At 42.9% G+C, this 23,120-nt stretch overlaps 1 protein-coding gene across 1 annotated transcript in view; it reads left to right on the top strand.

The window, feature by feature from the left end:
* Positions 1-22,575, top strand: part of Hmg20a (high mobility group 20A) — a 73,121-nt gene extending 50,546 nt beyond the window's left edge. Inside the window, exons 4-10 of the mRNA XM_052188280.1 lie at positions 2,065-2,277; positions 6,582-6,714; positions 7,598-7,629; positions 12,597-12,672; positions 13,657-13,872; positions 15,558-15,700; positions 20,232-22,575. Of these exons, the coding sequence (XP_052044240.1) occupies positions 2,065-2,277; positions 6,582-6,714; positions 7,598-7,629; positions 12,597-12,672; positions 13,657-13,872; positions 15,558-15,694 (807 nt within the window). The 3' untranslated portion in view covers positions 15,695-15,700; positions 20,232-22,575. The remainder of the gene's footprint in view (positions 1-2,064; positions 2,278-6,581; positions 6,715-7,597; positions 7,630-12,596; positions 12,673-13,656; positions 13,873-15,557; positions 15,701-20,231) is intronic.
* The last annotated feature ends 545 nt before the right edge of the window (positions 22,576-23,120 follow it).

The raw sequence follows: 23,120 nt of genomic DNA, 5'->3' as shown, positions 1-23,120 counted from the left end.
GTTAATTAACTATTAAGACGTCTTCATGCCCATGTCCATGGCTGCACTCTGTTCACAAGTCCTGCAACACAAAGTCACATGTGCCAGATCACTTAATGACTCCTTCTCCCTCCCATAAGGTCCATCTTTCCCCCAAAACACAGAAATTCAGTATGGGCACAGGGAGTCCTGTCCTTGGGCCTTCAGTTATAGATGACTTCACTACAGATCACATTCTACTCTTCTATTTTAAGACAACAAAGAACGACATCATTGATGTTTACCTTTTCTCTTGTTTGAAAAGACTGGTTTGTTCATTTACCCCATCAGTACTTTTAAAGATAATAATGACGGCTAGTAGCTTTCCCTTGATGTATGCATTTGCTATGGGTGTGGGGTGGCTTTCGTGTGGTGTATAATGCTGAGGATTTGTGCTTAGCACATTTGCACTGAGCCACATCCCTAGGCTCCTTAGTAGCTTCTTGTTCCAAGAGTTCTAAAAAGCAAAACAAAAAATCTGGATACCCAATCTCTAATATGCATACTATTTACCAGATGCAGATCTGTCACTATTCACATATATTTAGAGGAGTACAGTACCACAGTTAATACATAGATGCATTTGTCCTTTTTTGAGTCTTGTTTACCTTTCTCTTCCCTGAAATAAGAATTCCTATATCCATGATACATTAACTGATAGATTATGCATTTATTAAATTATGGAACAAAAATATGATGTGTCTCATTTAGAAGGCTAAGAAGAAAGACTGTAGTAAAATATTAGTGATACCACGGGGGGCGGGTTGTTTTGCTTGGGTGATTTTTGGTTTGGGGGTTTGGTTTGGTTTGGTTTTTCAAGACAGGGCTACTCTACGTAGCTCAGCTGTCCTAGAACTGAACTCTGTGTACCAGTCTGTCCTCAAACTCAAATCTGCCAGCCTCTGCGGAGTGCTAGAACTAAAGGTACCATAGCCATCTGACACCACAGTTTTTAAAAGCCTATTAAAAGTTGATTTGATCTACTTTATCTAAACCCAGTATATAAAGACTTATATCTCAAAATAAAAAAAAAAACAAAAAAGGCTATGACTTTATAAAATATACATCTTAATGAACAATCATCAAGCCAAAGAACTTGTCTTCATTTTAGATATATTGCTGATAGTTTCCCGTGACTAAATATTAATTTAAATATCTGTCTGCTGTTTGCTGTGGGAAATTAACTGGTCTTTAGTATCAGTGAGGAACACTTTGATGAATTATATTTAATCCCCATGCTTTGGCCCTTCCTTCATTCAGTGCACGTGACAGCATATCATCCTGACCTCCTGTCACAGTATGCCCTCTGGTTTGGGGCTGAGTGCAGCTGAATGTCTCATGAGGAACATCCCTGTCAGGAAGTGTAGAGGAAGGCCAAAGCTTCCACACTCATCTCATTCTCATCTTTTGGGATTAGTACCAAAATAACCCTTTAGACAACAAGGGTGGCAATGCATGCCTGAGATCCCAGCATTCAGGAAGCTGAGGCAGTAGGATCACCATGAATTTGAGTATATCCTGGGATGCACAATGAGTTTGAACACAGCTAGAGACCCTGTTTCCAAAATTAAAATTTTAATAGCCCTTTAATGCTCAAATTTGTAGTATGATGTCTTAAAGCACTGGTTTTCAACCTTCCTAATGCTATGTGACCCTTTAATACAATTCCTCATGCTGTGGTGACTCCCAACCATAAAATCATTTTCATTGCTACTTCATAACTGTAATTTTGCTACTGTTATGAATCATAATGTAAATATCTGATATGTAGGACATCTGATATGCAACTTCTGTGAAAGGGTTATCTGACACATACCCCCAGGGGGCATGACCCACAGGTTGAGAACCACTGCCTTAAAGGGTCTACAGTTGAAATATCTGAACCTTTTATGTAGTCTCTGGAATTTGACTGGTCTGCAGAGCTTTGACTATCCAAGACCCTACAGGAAAGTCCAGCTTGTGTCCTCTTTTGATGTTCCTGTTTGTTACTATTACTTGAGTGATTATTATTTAGGTTTTGGTTTTTCATTTTGCTTTGTTTCATAGCAAAGAACTAAACGAGGAGGTTGGTCTAAAGGGAGAAAAAGGAAGAAACCTCTTCGAGACAGCAATGCACCCAAATCCCCCCTTACAGGGTATGTGCGATTCATGAACGAGCGCAGAGAACAGCTTCGAGCAAAGAGACCGGAGGTCCCGTTTCCAGAGATCACAAGGATGCTGGGCAATGAGTGGAGTAAGCTGCCTCCCGAGGAAAAACAGGTGCTGGTCCCTGCTTCCAGTGCTTTCCTCACTTTTGATGATATCTCAAAAATTATTCGGGGGCTGGGGAGATTTGGGGAGTGGCTCATGGTTGAGCACACTCTGCTCCTCAGAGGATTCGAGGTCATTTTCTAGCACCCATGGTAGGTGGCTGATGTGTGTAGTGTAATATAATATAAATATTTTTTTTTAATTTCTGTCAAAAAAGCAAAGAAGATGGATAGTTGATTCTTACTTGTGTCACAGTACTTAGAAGATCAGAATATCAGAGGGCTGAGGCAGAAAAAGCACAAGTTCGAAGCCCATCTAGGCTACAGAGTGAATTCAAGGCTAATCCAAGCAACTTAGAGTTTTTAACTAAAGGAAAATACAAAAAGGGTTTGGGTGGTAGCTCAGAGCAGATCGGTGGCCTGCCTTACGTGGGTCTGGGTGTAATGTCTGCTCTGCAAAGGAGAGTGAGAAGAGACTGAACGGAGCAAGGCACTGAGACTGGAGCAGTAAAGCAGATTGGCCAGTGCCACCCACTCAGCTACCTCCCGGGTCATGCCGAGGGATTCAGACTGCTGGCTTTGTGTTCTGGGTTGGAGAACATGCACCCTAAGCCTATGACTGTAGTCTCAGAGCAAGATCTTTGAAGATATAACTAGCTAAGGAGAAGTAAGATTGGTTCAGATGGCCCTGATCCAATGACTGGTGTTCGTAGGAGAGAAAGACAGGCCCCAGGGGAGAGGGGTGTATAAAGAGGGAGGTAGAACGAGGAATTATGCTTCTATGAGGCCAGGAACAGCAGCGCCACCAGAAACTCAGTGGGGAAGGAAAGGAATACCAGAAGAGCAGGATCTTTGTGGTTTTTGTGTCTAGCACAGTGAGTAGAAACTATCCCAAGATTTGTTGTCCTAAGGGTTATGAGCCGAAAGGATCCTAGAATCCACCCCCAACCAAAGCAGCTACATTTTTATTTGATATGTATACTGAGTTCACAGAAGAATGTTTTGAAAAGTGGTTCAATATTAAGAAATTAAGGAATCTATCAAAGTAATGTATTCCATTGAGCTAAAGGAAAGTCATGAATAAAAATGAGGGAAAAAATCGTTTGCCAAAATTCTTCAATTCACATAAGAATGTTATTTAAGAAAAAAGATTTTATTGTTTTACTGATTGTTTTAAGTAGAGTTCTAGCAAATTTAACCACTATAGGAAATAAAGCAAGAGCCATCTGATCTCTCTCCTCCAAGACAGACACTAACCCAGTTGCCACAGTGAAGGAGAACTCCTTTGTTAGAGAGATTGGAGAGGGACCAAGCCCAAGATGGCCGTGCCCTGGGTAAAAGGCCACTGAGGCAGAGGAGGCTGGCGCTGGGCTGGCAGGCCTGGCAGTAAGCGCCTGCTTCCCGGTATCTCAGAGATCTATAGTTCCTTTATGTCTTAAGCTCTTTATGGCTTGCACTCTTTAAAATGGATTCCATAAAGACTGAAACCAAATTGAAAAATATTGTCTTGGGAATTAATTGAATTCAAATTTTTTCAAAGAGATGAGATTAATTTTCAATCTGAAGCTTCAAGCTTATGGTAGCAAGCCAGTAGAAAGCAGCTTATAAGGAGGGGATCATCAGCTGGACAGACCAGGTTATTAGTTCCTATTTTATCTTTATTGCAAAGTTAATATATGCGCATGGTTTAATTTTTTTATTTTTTGATAATAGCAAAAGTAACAGTGGTTCTCTAATGCTAGCCACTGGTGCCTGATAAGGACAGGATTTTGTATGTGTTTGATCAACTTTTTATTTTGAAATCATTTCAAATGCAAAAAAAGTTACAAACATAGAAACAGTACAAAGCACATACAGAAATCCTTTGAACAGCTTCTCTGTTGCTAGCACATTCACCATTTTTTCTCTGAATCATTTAAAGGTGACTTACATATATGCTGGCCCTTTATCCCCAAAAGTCTTTTGTATTTCCTAAGAATAAGGACCCTCTGTTACATAACTGATAAAGTCATCAAGTTCCCTCTTTCTTGTTAGCATACTGCTGTGCTCTTGCCTGGAGACACTGAGGCAATGTCTTCCTGGACAGCATCCCTTCCTATGGCTTTAACCTAGTACCAGGCTGTGCTTTAGTCAGATGTGTGTAGTCATGTCTGTAGTTCTCCCTGGTGTTGCTTTGTCTTTGATATTCCAGAGAGAATGAACCCTCTCTCTCCCTGAGCCTGACCCTTCCTCCACCCTGCCCCCACATGTGTATTTTGTTTTGTTTTTACTTTTAAGGAAACATTCTTCATTTGCTGTTTGTCTTACATTCCTTTGTGATTAGATTGATGGTAAACATTCTTTGTCAGAATAGATGATATGTACTACCCAGAGTATCACACATGCAGGTATACCATGGCCTTTTATGACTTGTTTATAATTTTATTGACTTGACAAATTTTTCTTTATAATTCATATGCAGCCTATGGAGAGATATTGAGATATTTTAAAGACATAAGTAACTTGTTTTACACCAAAAAAAAAAAAAGTTCCAGAGAAAAAAGGAGAGATTTGTGTGATCTAAAGAGAAACCAGAGCCAGGCATGGTGGCACATGCCTCTAATTCTAGCATTTTGGAGGCAGAGGCAAGGAGATCTCTGTGGTTTCTAGGCCTAGTTTGGTTTATATGAGTTCCAGGACACCCAGGTCTATGTAGAAAGACACTTTGAAAGCAGAAAGAGAGAGAGAGAGAGAGAGAGAGAGAGAGAGAGAGAGAGAGAGAGAGAGAGAGAGAGAGAGAGAGAGAGGGAGAGGGAGAGGGAGAGAGAGAGAAGGAAATAGAAAGGAAAGGAAAAAGAAAAAGAATTTTAAAAATCCCCGGGCTTAAAATATCCATAGATAAGTTTCACCCTATCTAATCTTTATTATTATGTTTATAAAGTGCTAAATGTTTAGACTTGTAACACTCCCCACACAGTTTTAGACTTGTAACACTCCCCACACAGTTACCAGTTGGCTCTCAGCTTTGTTTTTCTGTTCTTTCTTTATGTTTGATGGATTTTTTGGTTTGTTTTTTGCTTTTTGAAACAGGGTTTTCTGTGTCACCCTCATTGTCCTGGAACTTGCTTTACATGCCAGGCTGGTCTCCAGTCAGACCTGCCTGCCTCTGCCTCAAAGGCTGGCCTCAAAGGCTGGCCTCATCTTTCTAATCCACACAGGAGCTTTACTCCCCGCCTCCCCCTCCCCTTGAATGCTTGCTTACATTCTGTTTACTATTGGTATGATCATAAATAATTCCTATCATAAAGGTTATTTATGGTATAAATTTCTTTTTTTCCAATGGTTTCTAAATTAATACTGTAGTTAGTTATTTGTTGCTTAAATCGTCCCAGATTTGGGTATCTTATCTCTTATACCTGCTGGGTGGGGGACAAGGTTCCTAACATAACCTGAGTCTGGATTGTTCATTTACAGGGAACACCTCTTATCCTTTCTTATACCTAATCTGATGAATGAAATGGACAAGGCATTAAGCAAAACAGTTCTGAAGATCAATGGACTTGTTTAAATAATTAATAGCACAAAACGATCAAAGCATACAGCTAAAGCTCTCTTGCAGTAGTCTCTTCTGGGCCATAGGATGAGATCACTATTCATGTTCTCCAGCTTTAGTGTTCCATTCGTCTGGCTTTCTAAAAGGCCAGTGGATGTATGAGATCATTCCCTCAAAATGAGTTGAAGGTAGAGAAACAAACTAATATTCTTTACCTTCCCCTGGGAATGTGTGCCTCTGTGGGCTTCAGACCTCTAAAGATCTAGTGGCCATGTGAAATTCTATCTGCGGGGCCAAGGAGATGGTGGACTGTAAGTGTCATGAATATTTTATGATGGTGCTCTCAGTAGAACTTACCTTCATTAAACTAGGAAAGGCAACACACAGTTTAGAGAGTCACTCATTTGTTCTCAAAGGATGTGTTTTGTTTATTTATTTTATGTGCGTACGTGTGTGTGCAGATGTCAGGACAGCTTTCAGGCACCAGTTCTCCCCTTCAACCATGTGGCTCCCGGGGCTGAACGTGAACTTGCCACAATTGGTAGCAAGCACCTTACCTACTGAGCTACCCCACCAGCCCTTGTTTATTTTATAATTGAAAGATTTTATTCTATACCTAGACTCCTTTCAGATTCTTTCCTACTATATACTGACTTAGAATTTTTAATGTTTTAATTGTACTGTTTTCTTTTAAAAGATAATTGATATATCACCTAACATCTCAGGTTTGTTGTTTTGTTTTTGGTTTTTTTTTTTTAAATAATCCCACATTTCCTTCCTAGCGCTACCTTGATGAAGCAGACAGAGATAAGGAGCGTTACATGAAGGAACTGGAGCAATATCAGAAGACCGAGGCCTACAAGGTCTTCAGTAGGAAAACACAGGACCGTCAGAAAGGCAAATCTCATAGGCAAGGTATCAGAACTAAGTGTAGTTTGTCATATGTGATGGAATGTTGTAAAGCCAGCTGTTAACGTGGCAAACATGAAAGATGTGTTTCTGTCATCTCCCTATTATCCTGTATTCACTTACAGGTGTCACCTTAGAATTTTGCCAAGGTCACACCACTCTCATTTGGACATATTGCTTGGTTTTCCATATCTAAGATTAACAATCTGGCTCATGCACCAAAACTGTTATTAGCTACCTGGCTTTCTCTGTCTGATTTCCAAATTAGGTGTTTCTCTGCTTTTAAATGAGTCTGTCTTCTAAACAATGCAACTCGATTCCCTAGTACCTCTAAGCCATTCTGGGCTCTTCCACTCAATAATTTATTTGTGTGGAATCAAAAAGTGACCTGGTGAGCTTCTCTGTTAAGTACTAGACTTTCCTAAGCATTAAGGGAGCAACAATGAAGAAGGAACAGCATCCATGGCTTTGTGGGATTTTTTTTTTTCCTGTTGAAATGATACATCTCACTCCAGTCCCCATCTCCAGCAAACACTGCCAAAAGCACAGCTCCCACACTGCTCTGTCACCCTTAGCCACAGCATCTTCTTCTCCACACTTGCACACCTGCACACCTAGGCTGCTAGGACCTTTGGCCTGTGTTTCCTACCTGCTGTCTCACACTCTTCTGTCAAAGGTATAAGTGTTAGCTGTTTTCTTATGACCAGTTATGTGGTCTCTAGGTATGAGTTCCATTTAACTTGAGTTGACTGACAGTCAATCTTATGAATGAAAATATCATATGTTGCAAAAGTCCACAGCAAGTTTTGAGGTTGGTAAAGTCATATACTTGGGTCTTATTACTGCTTTCTTTTCAAAGTTAATGTTTTCTTTATTCTTATACTTTTAGATGCAGCCCGACAGGCCACTCATGATCATGAGGTAATTATCCTTCTGTGTACATGTCAACATGTGTGTGTGTGTGTGTGTGTGTGTGTATTGATGCTGTTTGAAATGCTGTTCATGAATAGTACAGAGTTTTTACCTCATAATTCAGACTGAATGACTTGCTTTGGCTCCGGGGTTGTTAACATATGGTAGACACTTATGTCATGAATCTGCCTTTGAACTACAGTCCCTAACCCCAATCTGCTCCTGTAGTCTAAGAATTCTATTAGTTTTAAATGCCAAAAATGGATGGAATTCTGAGTAAGATACAGAAATGAAAGTCGTCTAGTGACTGCAACTTGGCCTGACTGCAAATTGGCCGTAGTTTATCATCAACAAATGCTGTCATCCCTCCCGCAGAAAGGTGTTATTTAGGAACTCCGGCACTCAGTTACAGTGATCCTCAGCTAGCCGGGAGCTCACAGCCACTGGCAGCTCAGTCTCTGGTCCTCCTTCCCTCTTCCCGTCGAGCTGGCGTGTGCCTGTTTATCAGCCTCTTCTCTCTGGTTTGCTTCAACCCCATCAGGAGAATTTGAGCCTGCATTTCTGTATGTGTCTAAGATATACTTAAGTTCGTTTGGCTGTGGCACTTGTATATGCTTCAGGCATGGACATAGTCTATTAAATATATGGTTACAAAAAAAAAATAATCTATGATCATTCCAAGTTTTAAAATGTCAGAGATTCACCTTTGCTCACCAAATCAGATTCAAACCAGCAGTCAGGGTCTTCCCAGCTTCAACTTCAACACCTTAAAACATTGAGTGCTCACCAGCTTCCCCGGCCTGCTCTCCTCTGCCTTGTCTGTGTTCCTGTTCTTCTCACAGGATAGCTCCCTTCCACACACATTGTTCTCTGCAGCGTCCTGTTTCTGCCCTCAGAGTTGAAGTCCTCCTTTAAGCCCTGTGAAGTTGTTTCCTCCTTAGCTGTTTTTACTTCTTCTAGCTTGCTTTAACCTTCAAAATTACAACACTCCTGTGCAGCTATTTCAGATGGCCTGTGTAGATTCTTCTAAGCACCTCCATTGTTCACAGTTCTGGATTATGTATGATCTCCCAGAGAGAGCACAGTTGATGTAGTTTCTACCTTTCTATCCAGTGCCATACAGCCTGGCATGAGGCTCTTGCATAAAGGAGGTATTCTATAAAAACTTATTTTCTATAAGAATCCAGAGGTGACTGGAAAGCAAGGGGAACTTAAGCAAGTGGTTTTCAGGCTAGGAGATATATCTCAGTGGGTGAAGTGCTTACTGTGCAGGCACAAGGGTGTGAGTCTGATCCCTAGCACCCATCTGTGTACAGTAGCGCGTGCTTGCCATGTTAGCACTGGGGAGGGTGAGGGGGCTGGATATTGGTGGCCACCAGCCTAGCCTAATTGGCAAGTTCCAGTCCAAAGAGAGACTCCATCTCAACAAACACAGATGGCTAATTCTCAAGAATGACACCCAAGGTTGACCTCTGATGTTCATATGTACTGTGGTATTTGGAATGTTTCAGCAGACACAAGCATTAATAAAAAGAGAATGTGTCTTGTAAAATACCTAAAACATTATCAATTCTAAATACATACTTATTTCTTTTATAAGGAGTAAGTGAGCTCCTAATAGAGAACAGATTTCTAATCTGTACTAAAATACTAAAGCCCCAGCTGCCCCATCTTGCCAGTGAAAGGGGCTACCTGCCGAGGATAAGAGAACTTATTCAAGTTAAGTTAGAAGGGGCCTGGAGAGATGGCTCAGTAATAAAAAGCACTGGCTGCTCTTATAGAGGACCTGGGTGTAATTCCCAGCACCTACATGATAGCTCACAACTATCTATAACTCCAGTTTTAGGAGAACTTTCTTCAGGCCTCTGCAGGCCCCAGGCATACGCATGATACATACATGCAAGCAAAAGATTGATAGACATTAAAATAAATTAAATTTTAAAAAATTAAAAGTAGAGCTGGGCTTGGTGACACATACCTTTAGTCCCAGTACTCAGGAGGCAAAGGCAGGCAGATATCTGAGTTCGAACCCAGCCTGGTCTACAAAGGGAGTTCCAGGACAGCTAGGACTGTTACATAGAGAAACTGTGTCTCAAAAAACCTAGATAGATAGATAGATAGATAGATAGATAGATAGATAGATAGATAGATAGATAGATAGAGAGAGAGAGAAAGAAAGAAAGAAAGAAAGAAAGAAAGAAAGAAAGAAAGAAAGAAAGAAAGAAAGAAAGAAAGAAAGAAAAAGAAAATCAAGTTAGGTGCAGTAGAGTGGCTGAAACCTAAGTTTCCTGCATCTCAGTTAAGGACTGTGAACAGCACATAGAGTAAACTGGATGCTGTTGGACAGAAACCTGCAGTGTCAGTTTCAGTGCTAGTGAAGACAGATTTACCAGTTTCCATATAGTAAAAAAGCTGGTTTTATTTCTAAATTGACTGAGATTCCCCAAGTCATCGTTGCCTGGACAGGAGCAGCAGAGTACATCCAGGAGCTGACAAATGCTCCTGGAGAGCATTCTGCTGAGCAGAAAGCGCCACGCCCTGGCTGATGAGAATGAGGACGGGCCTCAAGTAGAAGGCACGTGAGAGGTACATGGCATACTTCTATGGCTCCGGCCCTGAGCCTTACCTTAAATCACAGGCTGAAATAGATGGTGTTCAAAAGCCCTCTGTTCTTTTCCCCGCCACTCGGTATACAGAATGGAAATCTAAAGTGAGGAGTACTCTGTGTCTTCTCAGATCAAAACCCAGCCCACTAGACAGGAGAGCCAGTGAGTTTTACTACTGGGCAAGCAGCATCTTCATCGCATGCGAAGACTGAGTAAAACAGTAATTTTGTTTCTCCTTTAATTTATGAAAAATGACAAAATGACACTCAGGCTGGACAAATTAGACCCTTTCAATGAGGAGGTAATGGAATCCTTATGATTTTAATCCCTTGAGCAATCCTTAGAGCACTTAAGTATACCCCAGCCCCAGGAGGAGCCTCTCTGGGCCGAGTAATGTACTCAGTAATGGAAGAATGCTGGTGGTTTTTATTACCACTCTTCCTTTAAGCTGAAATTCTCTGTTGCATTCAGAGACTGAACAGTTTCATTTAATTGCTTTAATGTTTCTTATTTTGTACTCTAAGAATCTGTACCAACGGGCAGTATATATTGCACCTGGCTGTCGCTAGCCTGTGCCCTTACATAATAAGTTGGGCTTAGACTGTTCTGGCAAAGAATAGAATGGAATTACCATTCTGAGGAGAGTCAAGACCTTGAAAAGGGCCCTTTGTGCCATGGTAATGGGAGCCAAGCAACCCCTTATCATTCTGAATGGGAAGTGCCAGGCCGTGGTGAGGTCGCTGTGCAGCTGAGCTGAGTAGTGAAGTGAACAAGGCAAGAGAACTAAAGTTACAATGCTCTGCCCTAAGTCTCTGGGAGATTTAGGAGTGGACCTAGTGTGCGCTTTGTGTGTCTTGACTTTTCCTGTCAGAACCAGTGATAAAGTTCAAGCATACAGTCAGCCTGCAAATTGTTTTAGAGAAACTTGCTTTCTTCCATTAGGAAAACAAAAAGATGTGGTAAAAATTAGGCGTTCTGAAATTAACTGTTTCTCAAGTAAACATAATTTTTCAGATTGCCATCTTTTTTTAGAGAGAAGATCTCACAAGCGCTGTGACTATGGGTGTGAAGCATTAGGTTCCCATCTCAGTAGGCAGTTTCTGCAGCCATTCTTTTCCTAGGCAAACACCAGTGTGAGACAGAACTCTGGCTGTCAGGTTCCTCACAGCTCCTCTACTGGGTGTCAGACCACTTTTTTTTTTTAATTATGGTTATTGTTGTTCAAAGATAAAAATTAGTGGTAACAAGTAGAAACATTTATTTTTCTTTTGTGTGGGGGTGGAGGGTGGGTGGGAGGTCTTAGTCTGTATCTCTAGCTGATCTGAAACTCATAGAGAGCTGCCAGGAACACCATGCCTGGCAAAAGGATACATTTTATCCTTTATGTTATATATTTTATCTCTTATCTTAAAGGTGTTTCTATAGAACTGACTCCTGGGTGTTTTCTTTACTGCTTTCCCGGTGAGAGGTTTTGGAATCTTCAGATTTCACAACAATTCCTCACCTCCTACTCTTCTCTTTATTTATGCAAGACTTTGAATACAAACACCTATAACTTATAACATATCCATTATACCTTCAACTTCAAATTCATTACAGAAATGGGAGCCAAAGAAGGTTGACCTCGTGGCTCTACTCTAAGGCTAGAGGCTGGAAGTGTCCCCCCATCCCTCACAACCCACCCTGAGTCTTTTGATACTTTTTATCTAAATGGTCCATGGGTGGATTAATTGGGGCTTTGCTATTCTTTTCAGTCTCACATAATCCTTAGATTTTTTATTATTATTATTATTATTATTATTATTATTTGTAAAGCCTGGCTATTTCTAGCTTCTTGGGTTTGTTTTTCCTGTGTCTGAAGAAAAGTCTTCAAGAGCCCCAAAGATAAACTGCCCCTTGTAAACAGAGAGAAGTAGCAGGAAAATGCCATTATGATTGCTCACTGGCAGATCTCTGCTTAGAACTCTTACTCTCCACTCAGCAAATCTAGATTGCATACTCCTATCTCAGATAGTGCTTAAATGGGAAACCAGTAGGAACAACTGGAAATACCACATGCACAACTCTCCACTGTTGACTATTCAAAGCTCAGGGCTAAGAAAAGGCTTCTGTTGTCTTCATTAGTGAAATGCATGTGGGTTTATTTTAAAGTCCTTCACTTCCCAGCAGCCATACACCTAAGAGATCTAATACTAACTGCTTCAGCTCTGTGATGTCCATGCTAATGAGGTGAGTAGATTCCCCTCCCAGGCTCTCCTGGTCTGATTTCTGCTCACCAGCTAGTTCTCTAAGGAAGACATCATCCTTGTGTCTTGGGGCACAAGGATTTAATTTATCTTCTGAAAACTAACTCTTGTTTTTGATTCATAGAAAGAAACAGAGGTAAAGGAACGCTCTGTTTTTGATATCCCTATATTTACCGAAGAATTCCTGAACCACAGCAAAGGTGATTACTGCTATACAGTGTGTGTGTGTGTATGTGTGTGTGTGTGTGTGTGTGTGTGTGTGTGTGCGCGTGCGCGCGTGCGTGTGTGCGCGTGGGTCTTTGTCAGGATTTCATTGCTCAGAAGCACCGGCTGATAGCCCTCCCTAGGACTGGAGAAGACTCTGCTACAAAGAACAGCTATTATTTCACCCTGTGACCAGTAAGATAAAGCAAGGGCAATGCAGCCAAAGTTCTTTGCTCTCTGGGTCAAAAGAAATAAATATAAATCACTCATGCTGTGGCTTTTTGATAGGTAGCCTAGAACCTTCTGTGCAAATGAAAGTTTATAACCCAGAATACAAAGTAAGAAACTGCAAAGCTCAGAGGCCAGGAGAGATGGCCTCTCTCTTAGTGGTTAAGAGCACTGGCACCTCTTCCAGAGGATGCAGGTTCCATTTCCAGCATCCACATGGCAATTTGTAATTCCGGTTCCACTGAATTTTATACACTTATCCTGGTCTCTGTGGGCACCAGGCACATATGTTGTACATAGATATACATACAGGCAAGATACCCATACACATAGAAATAAATAGACCTTTTTTAAACGAACAAAAGAAAAATTACAAATTGATCCCACTGCAGGACAGATAGATAACCGCTGCCATGCTTAGCCAGTCCTCCCAGGTACCCCTGTGTAGTAGCCCTTCAGGCTTCCACTGCAGGAGTTTAAAAAGCAAGACCTAACCGAATGGTGGGGATTGCCACTGTTTGCTGTAGGCTTGTGTATAGAATGTGTTGCTTTAAGAATTAAAATAGCTCTGGAGAACCCGGCGCATGATTGTTGAAATTATTATCTGGAGCATCATAGAGAGACTTGGGAGATGAGAGGGTAGCTAATGAGAGACAGCTAAGCAGAACTTCATAGAAGAGTCGCAGGGACTCATCAGATGCTCCTTCTCTTACCACGAATTCTTGGGGTTTGGGGGGGACATGTGCCCTCAGCTCGTGAGGCAGAACTCCGCCAGCTTCGTAAATCCAACATGGAGTTTGAAGAAAGGAACGCAGCCCTCCAGAAGCATGTGGAGAGCATGCGCACCGCGGTGGAGAAGCTGGAGGTCGACGTGATCCAGGAGCGGAGCCGAAACACTGTCCTTCAGCAGCACCTGGAGACCCTGCGGCAGATGCTCACCAGCAGCTTCGCCAGCATGCCGCTGCCTGGTAACGTCATCCTCCGCACGCACGCTGTTGGTGGCAGGGGAGCGGGGAGGACGGCGATGAGGTGCTCTTTACGTTAGTATCAGTGTGGAGAAGCTGCAGTTTCTCCCAAGAGGAAAAAAGAAGGGAAAAAAATCCTGTCGAGATTTTCAGTGTGGGCTGGGCAGGGCATGGCGGTGCATGCCTTAAATCCAGCACTCAGGAGGCAGATGCAGGAAGATATCTGTGAGTTCGAAACCAGCTTGGTCTGCCTAGAGAACTCCCTGACAACCTGAGCTACATAGAGAGATCCTCTCTCAAAAAACAAAACAAGCTAGGCATCGTGGCGCACACTTGTAATCTCAACACTTGGGCCGCAGAGGCAGGTGGATCTCTATGAGATCCACACCAACCTAATTTAGTTCCAAGATACCCCGGGCTACACAGTGAGACCCTGTCTCACAAGGAAGGAAGGAAGGAAGGAAGGAAGGAAGGAAGGAAGGAAGGAAGGAAGGAAGGAAGGAAGGAAGGAAGGAAGGAAGGGAGGGAGGGAGGGAGGGAGGGAGGGAGGGAGGGAGGGAGGGAGGGAGAGAGAGAGAGAGAGAGAGAGAGAAATATTTTCAATGAGACATATTTGTCCATATTTATTAAACTCATCCACACTTTCGAATTCACTGGTCATTTAGACTTTTGTCCACTTCTGTTTTAATGTAACCTATGGCTTACCTTTAAACCTAATTTGATACTCAGAACCACGTGGGTGCTCAAGTGACAGAGCCTAAGGAAAGCACTTTCTTCTAGCATGTCTTCTGCCTTGTATTTATCTGTGCTTTAATGGAAAGGAAAACAACATCAGCATTTCCTACTATACCTTCATTTTGATAATATTCAGAGCAAACTCCAGCAGTCTCAAACCTTTGTTAGACAGCTCCTTATATAAACTGTCTTATATTGCCCATCTGTTTAGAGCACTGGTTCTCAATCCTCCTAATGCTGCAACCCTTTAATACAGTTCCTCATATTGTGCTGACCCCCAACCATACATTTACTTTGTTGCTACTTCATAATTGTAGTTTTGCCACTGTTATGAAACATAATGTAAATATCTGTGGATTCTGATGGTCTTAGGTAACCCCATGAAAAGGTTGCTGAGACTCTCCCCCCAGAAGGGTTTGCTACCCACAGGTTGAAAACTGCTGGTTTAGAGTATCTATTACTTGTTGTTGCTATAATAAAACATCATGACTAAAAGAGACTTAGAAAAGGAAGACTTTACTCTGGTTTGTGGTTATAGAGGGTCCATCATGGTGGGAAGTAGAGCACCAAGTGGCGGGGCCAGGCGGCCAGAGTAGAGCACACCTGCCCCAAAGCAGCAGGCAGTCGGGCAGGGAGCCGACCAGATGGGACTGACACCTGCATCTCACCTCCAGCAAGCCTCCTCCTTGTTTCATTACCACAACACTGCAATCAACCAGGGACCAAGTGCTGAGATATGTGAGCCTGTGGGGGACCTTTCTCATCCAAACCATCACAGAATATAAAGATTAGCTTCCTGTCTTCGAGGTCTAAAATTGTCTCCTAGGCGATTAAACTGTCTGTGGAGCAAACTACATTAGTGTCATGATTTTTTATTTGCTTGGATTTGTTAAATGTCATGAGCTGAATCGCATGGGAAAGTTTTCTTACTGTGTCTTCTTATCTCACTTCAGGAAGTGGAGAAATACCGACAGTGGACACCATTGACTCATACATGAACAGATTGCATAGCATAATTTTAGCTAATCCCCAAGACAACGAAAACTTCATAGCCGCAGTCCGAGAGGTTGTGAGCAGGCTTGATCGCTAAGCACTGGTGAGTGCTCGCCCACCCGTAGGACACTTAGAGCCAGCAGTGGGGCGTCCTCAGACCCTCCAGACCGCAAAAACCTGCGCTGCACTAAGGAACTGCATGGAGGCTTGACTCAGACTCCCGCTGTGTGATTGCTAGAAGTCTTTCTCAATGATATTAAAAGCAGACAAGGTGGTTTCTAAGACACGTGTCAGACTTGTTTAATGGAAGCAACAGGATTTTTGTTGTCGGAACTCAATTCTAATATTGCCCCTTAACTGGTTTCCAACGTGTCTTGAAGACTCTCGGGGAAAGTTTAAGGGAAATCACCCGAAAAATAGTTCTCAGAACAAAATAAATAGCATTCACCTGATAATCTGTCCCTTCCCTAATGAGTAGTGCTGATTTATAAATAGCTAATGGGAACTTGTATATTTAATCCTATATAAATAAGAAGTGTTCTTATTCACCGTTCAATAGCAGTGTGGCTATTGTATGTTAAATGCTGATATAAACTAAGCCTCAGTGAAGCAATTGATATCTTAATTTTAAAGGTGTTTAAAAAAAAAAAAAGCCAGTCATAGTAGCACATATCCTCGTGAGGCTGAGGCAAGAGATTGTGAGTTCAAGACCAGCATGGGGCTAGAACCAGTAAGACTGAAAAAAACAAACCAAAGGGTATGGTGTGGTAGCTCAGCCGTTGAGTATTCTGAGGTTTCAACTCAGAACCTGCATAAAAGCCAGCTGTGGTGATGCACCTTTAATTCCCTCACTGAGGAGTTGGAGGAAGAGGAGGAGGAGAAGGGGAGGGGAAAAGAGGAGGAAGAGATGGTAGAGGAGGAGGAGATAGTGGGGCGGGGAGTTGATGGAGGGGGAAAGAAGGGGGGAGGAAGAGATGGTGGAAGAGGAGGGGGGAGAAGAGAGAAGATGGTAGAGGAGGAAGAGGGAGGAGGAGAGAGTAGCTCCTGGGTCTTGCTGGCCAGACAGCTTAGCCTAGTTGGTGAGTTCCAGGCCAATGAAAGGCCTTTCTCACAAAATCGAAGGTAGATGACTCTTGAGAAATGAGAGCCTTGGATGGGGATCCACACAAGCACTCACATCCAGCCCTTAGGACATAAAGGCAGGAGAGTCACCAGAGGTTCAAGATCAACCTGATCTGCATAGCGAATTCCAAGGCTAACATACCAAAACCCTATCTTTAAAAAAAGAAAAAAAAAATTAAAAGGAGGCCAAGCATGGTGGCTCATGCCTTTAATCCCAGCAAAGGCATGATGATCTCTGAGTTCAAGGCCAGCCTGGTCTATGTGGAGAAATCCAGGTCTGTCCAGGACTGTATAGAGAGAACCTGTCTTTAAAAAAAAATTAAAGAAGGGGCTGGAGAGATGGCTCACCAGCACTGACTGCTCTTCCAGAGATCCTGAGTTCAAATCCCACCAACCACACAGTGGCTCACAACCATCTATAATGAGATCCAATGCCCTGGTCTTGTGTCTGAAGATAGCTACAGTGTACTTACTTATATATAATAAATAAATCTTTAAAAAAAAATTAAAGAAGACTGAGGAGATGACTCACCAGTTAAGAACACTTGCTGTTCTTCCAGAGGATCCAAGTTCAATTCCCAGAACCCACACATAGCAGCTCACAACTACCTGTAACTTCAGCTCCAAGAGATCTCATACCCTCCTCTGGCCTCTGTGGACACCTGCCCTCCCATGTACATCACACACATACATGAATGAATGAATGAATGAATGAATGAATGAATGAATGAATGAATGAATGAGAAGGAAAGAAAGGCAATGAATGAGTAGCATCAAGTGTTACATTCTCTGAGAAGAGAATTCTGTCTGAGGGCAGAAAGTACATTTTCAAAAGAGAACTGCCTACAGAGACTTCTTGGTACTAACAGACAGTCATCAGATATCATTTCTTTTGTAAGACAGGGTCTTAAAATGTAAATCATGCTGGCCTCAAATTCATAGAGATCCTCCTGCCTCTCCTTCCCAAACACTGGGATTAAAGGTGTCTTGTGCTGCCTCATCTGGCCAGACAACATTAAGTGAAAGCAGGTTTGTTTACTGTAATTTCTGGAGATAGGGTACCATGCATCCCTGCCGATTAAGTTGTTTCTTACCTACAGACATATATAATCTGTGTGGAAATCTTAGAGTTGGACCACATTAGTGATAAAACCAGGTATTAAAACACAGGTGATGGGCTCAAGAGAGGGCTCAGTGGTTAAGAGCACTGGCTTCTTTCTCAGAAGACCCACGTTCAATTCCCAGCTCCACATGGTACCTCACAACTGTCAGGGATTCTCCACCCCCACATAGACATACATCAGGCAAAACAACATTGCCCATGAAAACCAAATAACTGAAAACACAAACACAAATGAGTCACAAGCAGAATGCTCCTAAGGAGTAGTGTGTGTTTGCATCTCTGTCCTCCAAGTACCTCATCCATATGACCTGGACTATAAGCTTGGCTTAGAGTTTGAGCAACACATGTGAGAACACATAAGGCCCTATCTGTCTATCTAATGAGGCAGCATTTGCTAGGAGAGACAAAGACAATATAGTATTTATCCTTCTTGGTTGAGCCTTTGGGTGGTGACCATACAAGACTATTCATTATTCTTTGGTTTTGGCCATGCTTAAATGAGAACAAGATTATCATCCTTGTAGCAAGCAGCCAGATGGGATGGACTGTACTTCTAAGAGACGGCTGGACTCCCCAGAGAATGGAGACACGGCGTCGGTGCCGCCACTTATGAAGGGAACAGCTTGTAAATCTAGGCCTGGGATTCTCAGGAGCTCATCTTCCTTCTCACACAGTGTTTTCAATTAGCACTCTTGTAGGCTTAAAAAGAGAGAGCTGGGAGACTCAGCATGGAAGATTGTGAGAGAAATCGGTAATTGATAACATGGAGTCTCCTCACCTAAGGAGAGGGCAATGAATTCGAGGATAGAGCCAAAAGTGGCTTTTCACTTTGAGCATATGCCAGTAAGACTCTCCTAAAGCTGTCTACCATAAGGCCATAAACCGTAGTGGCTGCTCACTGGAGAATCTTTGAAAAACCTAGGCTATTAAGGTCTCCTTGATTTTTAACCAAAAGTATTTTGTCCTTGGAAAAAAATGTCTGAAACTGTTCTATTACCACAGATCTTACAATTTCCAATGCAAACATAACCAAGCTCCCACCCCCAGCTGTCAAATGGAACAATTAGAAAGACTGTGATTAATACTAGCTTGGTCTCATTATACAAATATGTATAGACAGACAGCTAGGCCTCATGTCCCCAGCACTCATGGTGCAATTAATTACTCTGACACCAGCTTGGCAAAAGCTGCATTCTACTGTCAGGAGCCAGTGACTAAAGTGAAGCTCAGAGGCTGCAAGTTTATAAGTTCTAGAGTTGCATATCAGAGCTGGAAAAGGCCTTTAGAAGAGAGAGTGTGTGTGTGTGTGTGTGTGTGTGTGTGTGTGTGTGTGTGTGTGTGTTCTATGTATATGTATATTCCAGAGAGCTGAGATGTAGCATGTGAAGATGCCAGGCCTTGGGCTAACCATGATTATGTAAACTGTCATTCGAGGGCCTCGGAAGCATAGCCCTGGCGTGACAGGGTGGTAGTAGTGCTAAGGCACTCCAACTTTACAACAAAGCATTAAGGTAAATAGGGTGATTATGATCTTAGTGACTTTTGGCCAGCCATTTTTAATTTATTTTTATAGATATACAATGGAAGAATTATCCTAGCTCTCACCTTTCTTGTGGCTGACTAGCATCTAGAGACACAAAAGGAACTAGGAGGGCGTTTATGTTGAGATGCAATAACCGTGACTGTCATAGTCCTCGTATTGCCCAGTTTCTATTGAATCACAGAGTCTGGCTATTTGAAGATTAGAGATTATTCTTTTTATGCATTTTTACTACATTTTATTCATTGTATCTGTCTGGCTGTGCTATGCACATGGGCATGGACATGCCACAGTGTGGATATGGAGCTCACAAAACAACTTCTGGGAGGTGGCTGTCTTCTCCCACCCTGTGGGTCCCAGAGACTGAACTCGGGCACTAGGCATGGCCGGCAGCTTCTTTACCCATTGAGCCATCTTGTCAGTCTGATGACTATTTTTAATCAGTAAGAAAATGGTTGATAGCATTCATAAACACATTCCTGTACAAGCAGATATCCTCAGTTTTATCCTTGAGGAAAACTGGCTTTGATTGGCCCTACATCCTGTGCACTGAAGTGAACCGCTAACTTCCCTCATCAGATTTCTCTGCTCATTGCTTTTTGATGAGCAGCCACTGATTTCTTGGCTCTCTTGGATCCAGGACTAGAGCAGGACTGTAGTTCTCCTCGGAATGTCTGTAGCATCTCACTGTTGCCTGCCTGTAGCTTTATGAGGTCTTTATTTCATATTTTCCCGTGTTACAACCCTCTCAAAAATCAAACAAAGCATTTTTAAATCCGTACCCCTAACTCCTTCTGACTGGCAGTTACCTTTTTGGTGTTTGTTTGTTTTTCTCTCTCTATTCTACAGATATTAGTGCTCCAAGATGTAGTGTATACACTTGTGCAGAAACTGCCCATGAACATTTGAACTGAGACAGGGCAGAGGACTACAGATCCTTCCCCGCGAAAGAATTGTCAGTGAGTGAACCGCTTTCATCCCAGGAAGCTGTGTGAGGGAGCAGCGGCTGCTGGAACTCTGTAGGCTTGCCCTGTGTGCGGCTTGGAAAGTGTACCGCCCCACTCCCTTCCCAGTCTTCCTGGAGTCCTCTCATTTCCATTTCTGCCGAAGTGGATCTGCATTCTTCTGACAACAGCGACCCTGAGACTGACATCTTCCTTCTCTCCACAGCAGAAAGGAAGATTTTTTTCATTGTTACAATCCCACTCCAGTTTTCTTACCCAGATGTCACTTTTTTAAAGGCCTCTGGGGCACTACTTTTCTTCACTCCCACCACGTTACACATCTCCATTTTCTGACCTCTGGGTTTGGTTACTCAGCGGGGCTTTGAAGGAGAATTCTCATTGGATGGACCCAATCTTCTCCATCACGGCCCTGCTGTGACTCCAGAGAAGGGAGCTTCTTGTTGACAGTGCCCTGTGGAGCCAGGCAGTATTTTGTGCCCTGCGTGGTGCTCAGTAGGTGCCAGCCCCTCAGCAGGCTCTGTGATTGCTGCCCTGAAGGACAATGCTCCCTCCTTCCTTCCTGGTCCTGCCTGCTGATCTCTGAGCGTTGCTCCTGCTCAGACATGGAATCCCAGTCACAGCAAGGCTCGCCAGTCCCCATCTGTCGGCAGTGTCTTGTGGAGCACTTTTGCTGAGGAAAAGGTCATTGGCAGAAAGGGAGGAGGAAAGTAATGCACACGGCCTTGGGAAACAGCCGCATTTGACTAAGTGGAAACTGAGACACACTGCACAGGTCCATGCATTAAGATGATGGGAACTTCTCAGGAAGAAGTCTCTGGAGCTAACAAAAAGGCACAGTGGAATCGGCTTGTGTTTGCTTTCCTCTGTAGCCACCAACTGCCTAATCTATGGAATTTGTGGAAAAGACAGCTTCCTTCTCTCCCTCTCCTTACTAAGGAATTTTGTTGTTGTTGTTGTTGTTGTTGTTGTTTAACACAAAAACAAACAGGTTCTGTTTCTCTCCTCAGGGTCGGCTCTTGGTTTTTGGGTGGGTTTGGGTCTTTGGGTTGGATTTGGGGTTTGGTTTGGTTGTAGGTTTGGGGTTTGATTTGGTTTTTATTTTTTCTTTTATGCTCTAGAGCACAAGGATAGAGGTGGTAGCTGAGATCTTTGGAACCAAAGCAGAGCATGCTGAGCCCATTATCTAGGCACTAGGCCACCAAAGGCAGGGGATGGAGTGTGGTCCCTCACAGTCTGCCCGTAGCCAGAGCCCCCCCCCCCCCATGCTATGGCTGCACTGCCCTGTCTTCTCCGCACTGTGCTCTCTCCTGTGTACTCCATTAGATAGTGCAAAGCAGCAGTAGTAACGAGCTGTGTGAGCACATCGAGCTTCATGCACTGAAAGCCACAAACCACTCATTTAGAAACAGACCCGTCGTCACTCACTGCTGCACTGCCAGCCGGCTCTGCTCCCTGCGTGCTGTCCCAGCTCCCTGCCCTCATCTGCTGGTTTTGCTTCTTAGATTGCTTGCCTGCTAAACCCATGCTAGAACTCACTGTCTGCAGCAGAAGGACACCCAAGCCGGTTCTGGGAGTTCGTCTGTCTTCAGCCAGATGCTTCCTGCCCTTTCTTCCTTCCTCCTCATATTGCTGTTTCTCTCTGTATGTAGTTCCGCACCGTTTCCATAGCACTGATCTTCACAGCCAGATAAAGCTATGGCTTGGTCCAAAGATCATCATTCTCCTCCTTACAGATGTGATACCTCATCTCTAGACATATTTGCATAGCTAGAATTCAGGAGGATAGCAAGAGAATCTCCAGGATGGAGTTGTTGCCACAGCAGTAGCTTCCTTTCAAATGCTGCCTCTCTCTCCCAGCAGCTGCCCTAAGTGTCTGGGATTCAGTCAGGTTGTGTGGAGCTGGCCTGTTCCACCGTCTCTCACCCCATGCTCAACACAGAGGAGGAGGTCAGGGTGCAGGCTGGCACAAGGATTCATTTCCCCGGAAGGTTCATCTCTGATCCTGCATCTATGAGTTCTCCTTAAGAAGGAAGTAGTTACCAACTCAGTGTTACACATTCCATTCTTGCTTTTTATTAAAAACACAGGAGCAGCTGGGGAAGGGAGATGAGGGGCTTTATTTCTGACAAGTTTTAGAAAACGAAATATTGTGTACATGTGTTTGGAGCTGTTGAATTGCCAGGTTTCTGTACAAGCATTTTGTAATTAAACTTTTGGATTTTCTTTAAGACATTGATGTGCTTGCTTGACATTTGTCTCATTAAAACATTTCTGTGCGGAATCCATGTGACCAGTTTTGCTTGCATTGAAACAAGAAAGTTCTGCTTCTGCTTTTTTCCTCTGAAAGACTTCGTCAGCTCTCCATTAATCAAGTCTGCTAGGCTTTTAGAGCAGACACACATTCATTTTCCTAATTGCTGATTCAAGATGTCTTTACCTGTTGACAATGCAGCTCTGACACCGTTCCCTAGAACAATACTGTGGGTTACACTTCATGCCGCAGTACTTATTTTGGAAGCAACTTGGATGTTTTTTTTTTAAGTCAGTAACTCTGAAGTCCCTTGTTATCTTTTGACAGAAGAAATGTTGTGCTTAAATTTCTGCTTTTTAAAAATAACCGCACTTACCAATCAAAATAATTAAAAGGCTTTGAAATCTTTAGGATGTGGCGGCCTTGGCTTTCAGAGCCTGCTCTCCTCCTGGGGGACAGGGGTGTGGCACTGGGCAAGTTTGAACCGTGTCAACTCAGGCCTCCTCTTCTGACATCACACGT

The sequence above is a fragment of the Apodemus sylvaticus genome, chromosome 7 (assembly GCF_947179515.1).
Source record: "Apodemus sylvaticus chromosome 7, mApoSyl1.1, whole genome shotgun sequence".
NCBI lineage: Eukaryota > Metazoa > Chordata > Mammalia > Rodentia > Muridae > Apodemus > Apodemus sylvaticus.
The sequence above is the reverse complement of the archived record's forward strand: the minus strand, read 5'-3'. Positions and strand labels throughout refer to the sequence as shown.